We start from the raw sequence: 15,274 nt of genomic DNA on the forward strand, positions 1-15,274 counted from the left end.
CACAGGTAAACAAATGGACGGGCCTTTAATTTTTTTCTCAATATACAATGACGCTTTTACTACCTAACAAAATGTTGTATTATTTCTTAAAAAGGAAATTACAGTATTTAATCATGAACACTTTCTGTAAAGAAGTCAAATTTTTGTTCATCTGAGCCAAGACTTTCAATCAGTGGTGTTTCCATAGGGTTATACTCCATATGCCCTCAAGCTTCAAAAATTTTCAAATTATGCATATGATCGCATATACATACTGTGTATAGTGGATTACCGGGAGTTTACCCTCAGAAAAATTGATGGTAACATCACTGCTTTCAATTTAATGTATGTATTATAATGAAATTTTTAATTTAAATAGCTAAACTTAACCTTATTAAACAAGTTCAACTGTATTTGACATGCTGACTCTTAAGAGACACATTGTTTTAGATTAAAATACACTGATTAAGACAAATAGCATCAAATTCAAATATTGCTAAAGAAAAAAAGATAACAGCACTTCACTGACATGTGCAGAACACTAATATGAATAAGAAAATAATAATCAAATGACTGGGAATACGATTCAAAGGTAACAAACTCAAAAACAAAAGGAAATAAAGAATTAAAAAATAAAAAAGATGTATTCAATTTTTACAATCTACACAACTATAATTAAGATAAAATCTACTGAAATACAAAATTTCACTCTAATTTGTATAGTGGATAAAATTTAATAGATTGTTATAATATCGAGAGTAATCGAGCAAATCAGATTGTAAAACCTCAACACGAAATATTGTATCACAAAAAATATAATTGCACTGAATACCATATTCTGTAGAATAAATACCAAATACTTGTTGAAATTTTTTTTGCTTACATTTTACAGCAATTCAAAATTGAAAATATTAATCCATTTTGGGTAATGTAAATTAATCTACAATAAATATAATTATTACTAATCATTTCAAAAGAAAAAATAAATTAATACTGTAAATGGCTAATTTGGTTTATGTTTATCTGCATCCGCATAAATGGATAATTACTTTCTTTCCTGATATACAATTTGGTAACTGTTAATCACGATAATATGTTATGTCATGCTGTTTCCTTACAAGTACAAATCCAAGTTGCTTAAAATATCAATAAATTACATTTCTTTCAAGTAATTTTCTGATCTGTCAATCTTTTTGGTAACTGATAAAGTGTTATTCAGAGTTGGGTTTTGGACAGACAGGTGGTTTTTAGTCTATAACTGCCAACCAAGTGTTCTCCTTTCTTTTTCTTAGCTGTGTATTCTATATAAAAAGTTCAGCAATAAATTGATTTTGCATATTTATAACTACAACTTAACATGATGATTTTTTTTTCTGGCTAGTGTGCAATAGTTTTTAAAGCAGTTAGTAAGGCTAATGTAATGTGTCATAAGATTTTAAAATTTAACATACATACGTTATTTTTTACATTAAACTTACTTTATTTAAAATTAATAAGTAAAAATGTTGTATTGTGATTTTTTCGATAGTAACTTTCGTGTATAAAAAAACATGTTCGTTTACGAATTGTCGAATATTTAAATGGTTGTTGTTTGGTTGAAAAATATTGAATTGTGTTGGAACCGAATATTCGGTTAGTAGGGTCAGGTGGGGTAAAATGGGTAAACCCATGGCCTACTTTTGGATTTTGACTTAAATATTTTTGTCAAAATTTTTTTTTTTGTGTGTGTGTGTGTTATGTATACATTACATATGTTATGAGTAGAATTAAATGATTTTCATACATAATTTGATAAAATTTATTTTTTGGCAGAGGAGTGTCTATGACTATATGTTTTCTATACCCATTTTACCCCATGCAGGTGAAAATGGGTAGCCTGTGGGGGTAAAATGGGTATTATAAAGTCTAAGAAGCGATAAAAACGCATACTATTTGTTCATTGCAGTGTGAATATAGACTTAAGAGTCAGTTAACAAAATTTAACTATTTAATTTTAAAAAAATAGTGCTAACAGTAAATTTGACAAAATATTAATAAGGTTTCTTTCAATGCATGATATCCATACTTGTCATTCTTAAAAAAAAGTAATGGCCTCTATAGTTATATTCTGGCTCATTAATTTTTTTTTATTATTTGATGTTTTTCAATGAAACCCATGTTGTCTATATCAGGAAAAATAAAAAAAATCTCCCATCTCTGATTTCTAAAAAATATTTCATCTGATGATATTTCCCTCAACTAGGGGAGGGCAGGCAGAGCTACCGCCCCGGGGACCCCGCAATAAAGGTTTTACAAAACATCCTAACTTTCAAGGGCCAAAAATATCAGATATATATATATACATATAAAAATATAAATATATATATATCAAAGTATCAGATATTTCCGAAACTATGATGATCTTTTCGAACCCTGATTAGGGGCTTAAACTGCTTCGTTGTCCCCACACTTCCAAATCTGGCCCTGCCCTCAACAGCCATATATTTGCCGATAAATTCTTTCTTGCTTGTTTCCTCTAGGCGTAATATTTATACCCAGGCACCTGTGGTTAAACTTTGCTTCATAAGCATATTTTTAGCAGTTTCTATTCCAGATACTTCCTCTGAATGGAATCTTTCTTTTCCCACTATTTTTATTTTCTTGTTTTTTAATTCATTATTTTTTTCAATTTCAACTCTTAGCCTTTCTAAAACATCTTTGTCAATATTTCCTGTATTTGCTAGCATACATTTAAGTTGTTTTAAATAACTCATGCAGGTAGTTGTCAAATCTGAAGCAATTACAGACAATATTGCACTTTTCAAATCTTTATAAGGTGACAAAATGGTGCTTTGTGACGTATATTTTTTGGATTGAAACGAGGATGAGTTCTGAGAATTTAAAGGTACATTAGAGAAATTGGTAGCATCTGATTGCAATCAAATACAAATGTGAAGACCAGCAACAAGCTGGGCCCAGCATATTCCGAAGAAATTGTTATTTTGTGCGCAGGTGCACACAAGCTCTAGAATAAGTATACCGCTGGGTTCTTATTATTTGTTATGATGGAGCGAAGTTTATTTCATAAAGTCATGACATTGCATACTTTTCTGTTTAAATCATTTTAAATTAACCACAAATGAATTAATATTCATTTCAAGGAAAATATACTGAATCTTTTAAAACAACTTGCTGGAATGATAAGCCTAACCATATACCCATTTTCAAAAGATGAGATTAAAAATAGAAATTTTTTTGAGCAATCACGATTACTTATTGTTCTCACTTGACTGTTTTGAATTCCTATCATTTTACCCCCCCCCCCCCCCGCACCATCACCGTCGACCGGCTCCTCACGATGCTGCTCCTATAGGGAAAGCCATCTCCAGGTTGCATCCATGTCCTGAACACACGCGCATACATACACTACACACACGCACACATACACACTTATATCAGCACACAGACACAAACACACATACCCCCTACACCACATGCCTACACACAAACACACGTCTACATACACTCGTGATTGCGAAAAACATAATTTGAATTTATGATGTCAAAATTCGAATTATTTTTTTTTCTATTTTTTAATATTTCTTTTTTTTTTTCTTCGCTGTAAGTTGAATCAGCAACAAAAATGCCCAACTAAAGATATTATGACACAGTAATAAAAATTTCTAAAAAATCAGGACCTGGAGATAGAAGTTTAAGTAGACAACAGGCGGCTTGAATTTATCTACTTCAATTTAAAGTGTTACCTCTCACTAAAAAATAATCTATTGATAAAATATATTTTGTGAAATAGAATTCAGAACAGTCAAGTATAATGTCCAACTCAAAAAAAGGCAAATTTAATTCAAAATAATTTGTTTTTCTTTTTAAATATCTTCTCCCCCTTCAACTGAACAATTCTTTCTTGAATTAAAGTTTACATACAGAATTTTAAACTGACCTGAGAGAAGTTTGTTGACTTGTCTTATCTCGTGCTGTGCAGCATCTGTGGTCACTCGAGCCATTCACATAAAACAAGGAAATTGAAATAAATTAATTGATAATAAATGTTATTCTGATATTTCACAAGGCAAAATAAGTAATTATGACATGGATACCAAGACTAAAATTTGTTATAAAATTGTTAAAAATCGAGTCAAAAATGTTTAAAATAACAGTCCCCCTTCCCCCCAAGAACTGATTATCTACTATGAGTGTTTGTTATAACTCTGGTTATTATATATTGTAACGGATCCGGCGAGACTTCCACTTTCTTGAAATGAAAACACAGTTCTTGATAAAAACACAGGAAATTTATTTACACTATGTACAGGAAAGATCTTCAACAACTGCTAAATTATTCATCAGCAATTAAGCAATTATCACACTTCACACAACACCGTAAACTCAACGTTTACACACGTATTTACTTCCAAATACGAAAACAACACACCGAAATGCCTCGATATAAACAGAGCAAAATGCTCTCCGTTCGAAATCTGAATCGAAACTCTCCGTTTATCCATCGCTAACGGCTTTTATAAACATCCAAGAATTTTCTACAACATTCTTTCTGCTTCGAGAAATGCGTAGACCGTTATCAATGAAAAGAAAGAAAATAGGGGTCGTATACTTTAGCCGAATGAAAAAGGGGTTGTATATTCATTACGGGAAACTATTTACAGGTTACGTTCCTACAATAATTACTATTTACAGAATTTGTAACAATATATATTCATAATTTATTGAATAAAAATGATTGTAACAAGAGATAATTTTAAGGAAGTAGAATTATTTTGACATTCTTATAAATTAAAACATAAAATAAATTAAAACAAAAAACAATTTTTTTTTTTGTTGTTTTTGTTTTTCAGAGGTTAGACTATAGATCATAATAAACAGAAATAAACTAGTAGATAAACACTTGTAACCAGGGTTGGCAAGGTTTTGGACACTATGGTAAAAACCCTGGTTTTACCGTCCTGTCCAAAACCCTAGTGTCCGAAAGTGTCTAAAACTATATTTTATATTAAACATTTATTCAATGTGAACATTCAACTTATTTATGCAGTTGATTTTAATCTACTTAAATACACAGAAGTAGAATTCTTGACTAAAATCTCAATTTGTATGCATGAGTTTATTTTAATTATTTTTTTTTTTGATAATAGTAACCAAATTTCGATTTTGCTTATGCATGTTTGCAAATGAAAGCAGGGTTGGCAAGGTTTTTACTGTCCTATTCAAAACCCTTGTATGTATCCAAAACTACATTTTGAGGAACTACACGACTGGCTGGTTTTAAGGGTTTTTTAGATGGTATCATTCGATCTTTCTCATGCTATGAATAAATGGTTACGAATTATGGATCGTTATCTAGGGTAATAATAAATGACACAAGCAGATAAAGTTAAACTTTTTATTTCCTACATGTTTATATCGAAAAGTTACTTTCGTAAAAAGAAATACTTGGAATGAGGAATAAAAATTAGAACATATCGTTGCAGTACGCACAGAAAAATTAAATTAAATAGCGCACGATATAAGACTAAATTAAAAAAATAAAACACATCGCACATTTATGGAATATTCCCCCATCATGTTAATTGGCCGTGGGAAAAAACACACACACATTAGTAAACTAACTAACGTAATGAAGAGATTTTTGCGAGAATTATGATAGAGATTGCAATAACTGTAAGTAAAATAAATTATAAAACTTACCTCCTAAATAACGTAATTCCACAGGAAAGCGTAGAGAGTCTCTACGAGAGACCACGTGCTCGCTCTTACTCCGCGCGCTGGTGGCGCCAGTGAAAGAAGAAAGTTACAGTTAATCAGTGAGACGGGAAAACGGAAAAGTCTCAAGTTTTTTTTTTTTTTTTTTTTCAACATCCACGTGCAAACCTAAACTTTCTTTTCTGGAATTATTTAAGTGTTTCATTTTTCAAATATGTGTCAATTTAATTTACTTTTTCCTTTTTAGTCAAGGTGAGCGTATTTTTGAACCTCAGTTTTGGGACATGTCCCAGAATTCAGGAACGATTTGGGGATACTTCTAAATAGTTTTGGGGACATATTGTGTATTTTCTTCAATATAATTGCGTGTGTATTCAACTTCGTTTTTTGTTAAGGCAATTGGGACAATTCCTTGTAATTTTTGCGTAGTTAAAAAAACAGGCACCGGTGTCACAGCAAGCGTTCTTAAACGATTGAGTCCCATCATGTTTTAAAATAGGGACTCAACCGCAGACTGCGCCATTGAAAGTTTTATGAGGGGGGGGGGCTTTTGCTTTGGGGGGGTCTTCGTGATATTTCTGGGGGGTGCGTCTTGCCCTTAAGGGGTTGGCCACCCCTGACTATTCATAAGTTTTTCTTAAGCATTTTCGTATAAAAATAGGGCGATCATTTCTGCTACCTTAGCAGTTCTTTGCACTGCATCGAGTTGCAATTTTTTTATTGGTTTAAAAAAAAAAATCTTAAATGACAAAGGACAATATTTTATAACAATACTAAAATAAGTCAAGCAGTTCATTATAATTTATTATGATGCAAGCAATGATTACTTATGGACTATTTTTGGACATTAACCAAAAATTTGAGTTATCTTATAACACCAATAAGATTTTCTTCTCAGGAGCGGACTGAGAACCACAAGAGGGCGCCAACCTGGGCCTCCAAAGGACACAAAAAAAAAAAAAAGCGAAAAAAAAAAGTGTAAAGAAAAGGAAAAAAAAAAGGGGGGGGAGAAGCTAGTACACAGGATTAGGGGGTTAAAGAAAAAAAAATTAAGTGAAGTCGAAACCGGTTTGTTTGCTATAATAATAATAATAATAATAATAATAATAATAATAATAATAATAAGGAAGTTGCTCCAAAAAAGAAAATAAATTTGAATATTTTTTTTAAGTGTTTAGACGTGAGGGCAAAAAAGGCGCATCGGCGGGAGGGCGTATCGGCCGGCGGGGCGGTCCTCCCCTGCTTCTTGTACGAGCCAATTTCCAACTCCCTCCGTACTAATACAAAAATTTGGGACACAGCGTCAAAAAAATTTGAATTTGGTAACCGACGCTAAAATTCGAAGATTTTGTGGTCATCTTCTAACTTTTTTATTACAAAGTTCATACGATTTTCAGAAACAGAGTTCATATTTATTTATGTGGCATAGCGAAACTTTAGTTAGTTAATGAACATTAAAAGGCAAGTTTTAACTACGAACGCATTGTGTGATGAACGTGTTATTGAAAAAAAAAATAATAATAATAATAACGTTTAATAAATTAAATATACTGGAGGAAATTTCCGAATTGAACTATTTATATTTTACGTAAACTCTATATACATTTTGAATATCACTCGGCATGGGCGTATCCAGAGAGGGTATAGGGTGGCTGCTGCCCCTCCCTTCCAAATAGAAAATAGTTAATATAAAATCAAAAAGAGGGAAATTTAAAAAAGAAGAATAAAGATAAATATGTGGTTTCTATAAATTTCTACACCTATCCATGAATTCGGTTGCAGTAACTTCGTGGCTGATTTTAAGAAGAAAGAAGGAAAGTTCTTTCTGTTTATTTGGGTTAGTACCATCATGAAGGTAACGCAAGGTTAATACTATTGCACCTAAAGTACTTTCTGCGAACTCTCCAATTAAAAGTTCTTTCCGCGCAAAAGTGTGTTCCTTCACGCGATTATGCCCCCCCCCCCCCTTTAAATTGTAAAAGAATTTAAATTATAAAAGGAGATCCGCTTTGGGTCCGTCATTTGAAAGTTTTACAAATGGGAGGGGGGGGGGGGGTATATACTCAATGCTTTTTATGGGGCAAAACAGGAAAATACACACATACAAATTAGGTGGTTTCCAAAATCAGCGCAGAGGGGGGGGGGGTAATTGATACCTGTCTCTTGATTGCCCAAAAGTCAGATATGCCCTTCTTTCACGCTTTCTTGCTTTCTGGGTCATTTCAAATTTTTGCTAGGGGGGCGGGGAGGGTATACTCAGCATATTATAGCGAGAAACAACAAACCATGTGCAGATTTTGGAAATATAAATTGATTTCACAAAGTCGGGGGGGGGGAGGAGGCTCAATTGCCCCTCCTGACCCCCTAAATAACGGGCCTGCTTTTGTGCTCCCTTTAGGGTGTAGGGCCCCGCATAACAGGGCCTGTGCGCATGAAGATCCGGGCCTGATTCTGTGGTTATCCTTGATCTACAGAACATTGTGATGTAAATGAGCATTTTTTAGTGATACAATTGCATGTCATGCTGTTTTTCCCCCCAAAGCTTGCAGAAACTTTGGCCAACTAAGCCTGTTAAGTTGGCAAATAAAAAAAAACATATAATAGCTTGTTTCTACCTTTACATGCTTTCGAATCAGATCGAACAGCTAATAATCACAGAGATGCTTGAATCTAGCTTGCCATGCTATTACCGCACAAGCTAGCTCCATAGCAATTCATGTTTGCCAGCATAAAAAAGCATATAGTAGCTTATTAAGGTTGCAACCTCTACATGCTTTCGAACAAGCTTGCACAACTAGTTAGCATATGATGCTTGTACATAGCTTGCCATGCTATTATTATGTAAGCTAGCAGCATATAAACTCATGCTAGCTGGCATAAAAAAGCATAAAATAGTTTATTAAGGTACCTACCACTACTTGCTCTCGAACAAGCTTGCACAGCAAATTAGCATATGATACTTGTACATAGCTTGCCATGCTATTACTTGTTAAGCTAGCTGCATAGCAACTCATGGTAGCTAGCTTAAAAAAGCTTATTAAGGTACCTACCACTACATGCTCTCGAATAAGCTTGCACAGCAAGTTAGCATATGATGCTACGACATAGATTGCCATGCTATTTCTATGTAAACTAGCATAAAAAGGCATAAAATAGCTTATTAAGTTTGCTACCTTTACATGCTTTCGAACAAGCTTGCACCGCTAACTAGCATATGATGCTTGTACATAGCTTGCCATGCTATTACTATGTAAGCTAGCTGCATAGCAACTCATGCTAGCTAGCATAAAAAGGTATAAAATAGCTTATCAAGGTACCTACCACTACTTGCTCTCGTTCAAGCTTGCCCAGCAAATTAGCATATGACGCTTGTACATAGCTTGCCATGCTATTACTATGAAAGCTAGCTGCATAGCAAATCATGCTAGCTAGCATAAAATAGCTTATCAGGGTAACTACCAGTACATGCTGTCGTACAAGCTTGCCCAGCTAATTAGCATATGATGCTTGTACATAGCTTGACATGCTATTACTATGAAAGCTAGCTGCATAGCAAATCATGCTATCTAGCATAAAAAAGGATAAAATAGCTTATCAAGGTACCTACCACTTCATGCTCTCGTACAAGCTTGTACAGCTAATTAGCATATGATGCTTGTACATAGCTTGCCATGCTATTACTACGAAAGCTAGCTGCATAGCAAATCATGCTAGCTAGCATAAAAAAGCATAAAATAGCTTATCAAGGTACCTAGCAGTACATGCTCTCGTACAAGCTTGCCCAGCTAATTAGCATATGATGCTCGTACATAGCTTGACATGCTATTACTATGAAAGCTAGCTGCATAGCAAGTCATGCTAGCTAGCATAAAAAAGCATAAAATAGCTTATGATGGTACCTACCACTACATGCTTTTGAACAAGCTGGAACTGCTAATAAGCATAAGATGCTTGTATATAGCTTGCCAAGCTATTATTGTGTTAGTTAGCTCTCTAGCTTGTGATGCTTGCTAGCATAAAGCATATCATAGTAGTAAAATCTAGCAGACATAGCACAAAATAGCAAAAACTAGCATATTTTTGTTGCTAGTACTAGCACAAATTTTGACCTGGGGAGAAATTAAAGTTTTTTTTTTCTCTTAAACATAAAAAGGCCGTCTCTTACAAAGTTTGAAGAGGATTTTCGCCCCTTCTTCTTTGTCACATTTTCCATAAATCAAATTTTGGACAGGGAGAGAATTGAAGAGACCATGTTCACAACACACACAAACTACAGTCGGACCTCCATATATCGAAGTAGCAAATTGCCGAAAAAAATTCGATATACAGAAATTTCGATGTATGGAAACGATCTTATTTTATCATAAAAGTATCCTAAAACATTAAAATTAAAGCGAATTTTCGTCAATGAAACCCATTTTATAATTTATACGAGTATCGGATTAAATTAAAGTTAATGATTAAAAAATTAACAGAAATTACATTTTTACGCCAACCATTCATCTTCATATTCTTCGGCAATTCAACTTGATCGCAACATTAGGGGATTTTCGTTTTACAATGTGATCGAGAGAAAAGTAAAAAATCAATCTACTTAACTTGAATGTTTTTTACTGAAGATAAGAAGACTAGAAATGATAATCAACAAACAAAAGGGATAATTTGAAACTGATTTTACAGTGTTACTGGTTACAGCTAAGATTTGAAATAAACTTGAGGGAATTTAAGAACTTCAGAACGGAACAACGACTAACTACACACCCCTCAAACCCAGGTTTTTTATGAGTTCCGTAGCAACCTTTAGTAAACGTAATTTTCTCATCTAACCTTCATTTTTCATGTGACTAACAGTTTAAAGTGGAAAAAAAAAATCTACGAATATCTCGAAAATATTTCGATATATAGAGATTTTTTCGATATATAGAAAAAAATTTTCTATGTAATGAAGATGGAAATTTGCTGGGATTTCGGTATATAGAAAATTTTGATATGTGGAAGTTTGATATATGGAAGTTCGACTGTAATTTATTTTTCTACTCACAATATACATGATGGGCAGCCAAGTTGCCCTTTTTCCCGAATAGCGGTCAAAATATATGCCATAAAGTTATCCCGCTATTCGGTCAGGAGGTTTTTTGCAGTCATGCCTTCATGACTGTCTATAGCCATATAACCCAGGCGCTCTCATGCAGCTGCGCAGGAGGCAATCGCGGAAAGCCCCATTACTCAATTATAGAGATCCCAAGTTATTAATCTTGGGATCCCTGTCAAGTGTTACGCAATGTAACAGAGTGGAGCATATAATTTCTTACAAAGTTTGAACAATACTGTACAATATAATCTACTACTCAATTTCAGAGACTGGAAAGTGCAAATTATTGATAGGTTCTAAAATCCCTGAAAAGAATTGGTGCAGTATAGCCTACCAGGGCTCTTGAACCAAAAACCAAATCTAACCAACCAAACCTTGAAAATAATTAGACAAATCTTTGAAACTCCTAAAGCAAAGTGTGCTTCAATTTTATTTCTTTTCAAGTGTATAAATTAAGAATTGTTCAAATGGGTAGTATGTTACTCTCTTGATACCTATTCTCTAAATCTGTGCACCATTTCTTTTCAAGTATTAACTTGCATCACAAAGCACTTTTAAAGCGTAAAACTTTTTTTAAAAAAAATGCCTATTGTTTCCAATTAACCTTTATAAGACTTCAAGATGCAGAATTTTATATCCATTTTATATAATTTCCTCCGGGGGAGTAACCCCCGGACCCCCAAAATTGGAGATATTCTATATCTCACTTAAAAGAGAGCCCTGCGTCACTCTCTCAATACCAGCCCCCTTTCTTTTAAGGTCAATTCAAAAAGGACACCATGATTACACACTGTAATGAAAACGACACATAAAAAAGTAAAGAATGGCCTTATACATCACAGAAAACAGAGAAAAATATAGGAGAGGGTGGGGGAGGGCAATTAAAAATGTTGCTCAAAAAAAAAAAAATCCTGCCCCCCCCCCCCCCCCCGCAGAAACTCAGTCCTAAATCCGCCTATGATCTTGCTGAAATTAAACTTCCATTATAATTTAAAGAAGCCATTAATTCTAGGGAATCTAAACATTGGATTAACGCGATGGATCAGGAAATACAAACCATATATAATCGCGGTGTATGGGAGTTAGTGGATCCACCTGAACATAGTAAAATTTTGGGAAATCGGTGAGTATATACTGTGAAAGAAGATCAGTGTTGGCCAAATTTACCAACTTCGATAGCTCTAAGTCAAAAAAGCTCTTAACACCTTGTGCAAAAAAACACCTTTATTAGCGACACTCTGGCGCTGCAACACAAACACATTACACTCTCAAAGAACAGAACAGAACAGAACTGAATTAGCCGTCAGTTATAAACTTTGGCCGCGTAGCGGCGGTTACAGCATTTTATGCTAATTTGCATAAACATACCGCCGGCCTTGATAAATTTTACAAAAATTTTCAAAACGTTAATCATTTATATTAAAGAAAACTTCATAAAGAAATCAATGAAAAGAAAAAAAAACACATCCAGTCCATAACAAAATACACAATAATATAGCACTAATACAAAATTACACTAAGCACAAATCAATTTTCAATTGGTAAAAGAGCAATCTTGTTTACCAATCTTTTAAGTTCACCTGTTGCAGTTCGAATCTTCACAACTCTAACTTTATCATCGGAACCCTTATGCAGTTGTACAATCCTACCAATTAACCACTTGCAACATGGCAAACTGTCTTCCTTTATCAAAACTAAAGAGCCCAATTTAACATTATCCTTTGCAAACATCCATTTTGAGCGTTGTTGAAGTGTGCTTAAATAGTCCGTTTTCCATTTTTTCCAAAGTGTTTGGACTACCTTAGTGGTTCTTTGCTAGCGGCTTAACCTGTTATCATTTATATCAAGTAGTTGAGGCTCTGCAATTGCAGAAATTGGTCTACCAACTAAAAAGTGACCTGGGGTTAAACATTGAAAGTCATCATCATCATTTGACAAAGGAGTAAGAGGTCGCGAATTTAAAACCCCTTCAATTTGAATAATTACAGTTTCAAATTCCTCATAAGTGAGTCTTAAATTTGACATTACCCGTTTCAAATGGTGTTTAACAGATTTTACACCAGCCTCCCAAAGTCCACCAAAATGGGGGGATTTAGGAGGGATGTACGACCAATCAATACCTTCAGAATTAAAGAAAGAAGCTATTTTTTCATCTGGAAAATTAATCATACTATACCACTTTTTTAACTGAGCATTGGCTCCAACGAAATTAGTCGCATTATCTGTAAATATTTTGGAACACTTTCCGCGTCTAGCAAAAAATCTTTTAAGAGTTGCTATTAAGGCATCTGTAGTTAAATCTGAGAGCAATTCAAGATGAATTGCTCGGGTTACAAAACATATACATACACAAATGTAAACTTTATTCAGAATACCCTTTCGTTGATTTTTAAACTTAACGTAGAAATGACCGCATAGATCCAAACCCGTGTAGTTAAAGACATAAGAAATATTTACTCTTTCACTAGGTAAGTTACTCATAATTTGAGATGCTAAAATAGGTTTACACTTAAAACAAGTAACACAGGAATGAACACATTTTCTAGCTAAATTTCTACCTCCTAAAGGCCAAAATTTTGTACGAACAACATTTAATAAAGCTTGCGGACCTGCATGCAATAATTTTAAATGATAGGTGTAAAATATAATTTCACTTAACTTAGAGTTTTTTGGCAAAAGAATAGGACATTTATGATTGAAAGGCAAAGATGCTTTTTCAAGCCGACCACCTACTCTATGGACACCATTTTCATCAATAAATGGATTTAAATTACATAACTTACCTGCCCTTTTTGTTTTACACTTATCATTTAAAGATACTTGTGCTGCTTTAATAACTAAAATTTCAGCATCACATATTTCTTTTGAAGTGAGAACTCCAGTTAATCTATTATCTTTACTTTCTAAATTATGAATAAACCTACGAACATAACAAAGGATGCGAAGAATTTTGTCATAATTATTACTTAATTTTAAAAATTCATTTACAAAAGAAAAATCACAGTCATTTTTTAACACTATAGTAGGTTGGTTTTCAACAGTCAAACATTTAATCTCTTTTAGATAAGATTCATCATCAAGTTCCACATTTTCATGATCGAAAGGAAAATTAGGAGTGTCCTGCTTTAGAAAAGGTGGACCGTTAAACCAAAAGTCATTATCTATCAATTGTTCGGGGTCCAAACCACGCGATACCAAATCAGCCGCATTCTCCTCCGATTTTACGTGAAACCAGTGATTGATATCTGTCAATCTCTGAATTGTAGCTACTCGTGAAGCAACAAAAGTTTTTAACTCGCATGGTGATCTTTGAAGCCACGCTAGCACTATAGTACTGTCAGAGTATAAGTAAATCAAATTATCCATTAAGTTGAGAACTCTTAGCACTTTTGTCACCAACTTCGCTAATAGCACTGCTGCACACAATTCCAGCCGTGGAACTGTAATGGTTTTAATTGGAGCAACTCTGCTTTTGCTGCAGAGTAATTTGGAGCAGGATGAGTTTCTTGCATTGGACGAAACAATATAAACGCAAGCTCCATAAGCACATTCTGAATCATCGGAAAAGCCGACAATTGTCTTGACAACTGGAGTTTCAGTCAGAACATATCTGTCGACGTAAACGTTACTAATTTTCTTCAGGGCATGAATAAACCGAAGCCATTCTTCAGTTTCTTTTTTAGGAAGAGATTCATCCCAGTCTACTTGTAACTTCCATAAGCGCTGAAGAAGAATTTTAGCTTTTGTTACTATGGGGCCAAGCAATCCCAATGGATCGAATATCCTCGCAATTTTAGATAAGACAGTTCTTTTCGTAACTTTAGGCTGATCTTCACAGGATAAATTAAAAGCAAAAACATCATTCTGTGATTTCCATAACAGTCCTAAAGTTTTCGTGTCACCCAGCTTATCAAAATCGTAGCAATCTGCATCTGATGATTTATCAATCAACTCTGGATGATTGCCGCACCACTTGTGAAGATGCATTCCACAACTTCCTAACAGTTCTATAATTTCCCCTTTAAGATCCTTCGCGGTCTCTAAATCCGCCGCTCCGGTCAGAACATCGTCCATATAGAAGTCTGACTTCACAATGGTTGAAGCTTTTGGATACTGCTGTTCCCCATCTACATTTAACTGCTTGAGACATCTCATGGCGAGGTATGGTGCGCTTGTTGTACCATATGTTACCGTACATAACCTATAAGTCTTGACCTCTTCACTTTTAGAATTTTTCCATACAATTCTTTGCAAGTCACGTTGACTCTCATCCACATTAATCATTCTGTACATCATTCGGACATCTGCAGTAAATGCATAGCGATGAGTCCTGAACCTTAAAATTATTGAAAACAAATCTTCTTGGATAACTCCGCCATTCATTTGCAAGGAATTTAACGATTCCCCCGTAGAAGTTATCTGCGAGCCATTAAACACTACTCTAAGTTTTGTTGAGTTTTTCTCAGGCCTATAGACACCGTGATGAGG

The 15,274-nt window shown here is 34.1% G+C and overlaps 1 protein-coding gene across 1 annotated transcript; it reads right to left on the reverse strand.

Moving 5' to 3' along the window:
* Positions 1–8,488: 8,488 nt before the first annotated feature.
* On the reverse strand, positions 8,489–15,070 carry LOC129218961 (uncharacterized). Its single transcript, XM_054853281.1, has 3 exons — positions 13,803–15,070; positions 13,570–13,706; positions 8,489–8,565 (listed from the first exon to the last, which is right to left on the reverse strand). The coding sequence occupies exons 1-3, from the start codon at positions 15,068–15,070 to the stop codon at positions 8,489–8,491; spliced, it is 1,482 nt and encodes a 493-aa protein (XP_054709256.1).
* Between the last annotated feature and the right edge of the window lie 204 nt (positions 15,071–15,274).

The sequence above is a fragment of the Uloborus diversus genome, chromosome 3 (genome assembly GCF_026930045.1).
Source record: "Uloborus diversus isolate 005 chromosome 3, Udiv.v.3.1, whole genome shotgun sequence".
Classification (NCBI taxonomy): domain Eukaryota; kingdom Metazoa; phylum Arthropoda; class Arachnida; order Araneae; family Uloboridae; genus Uloborus; species Uloborus diversus.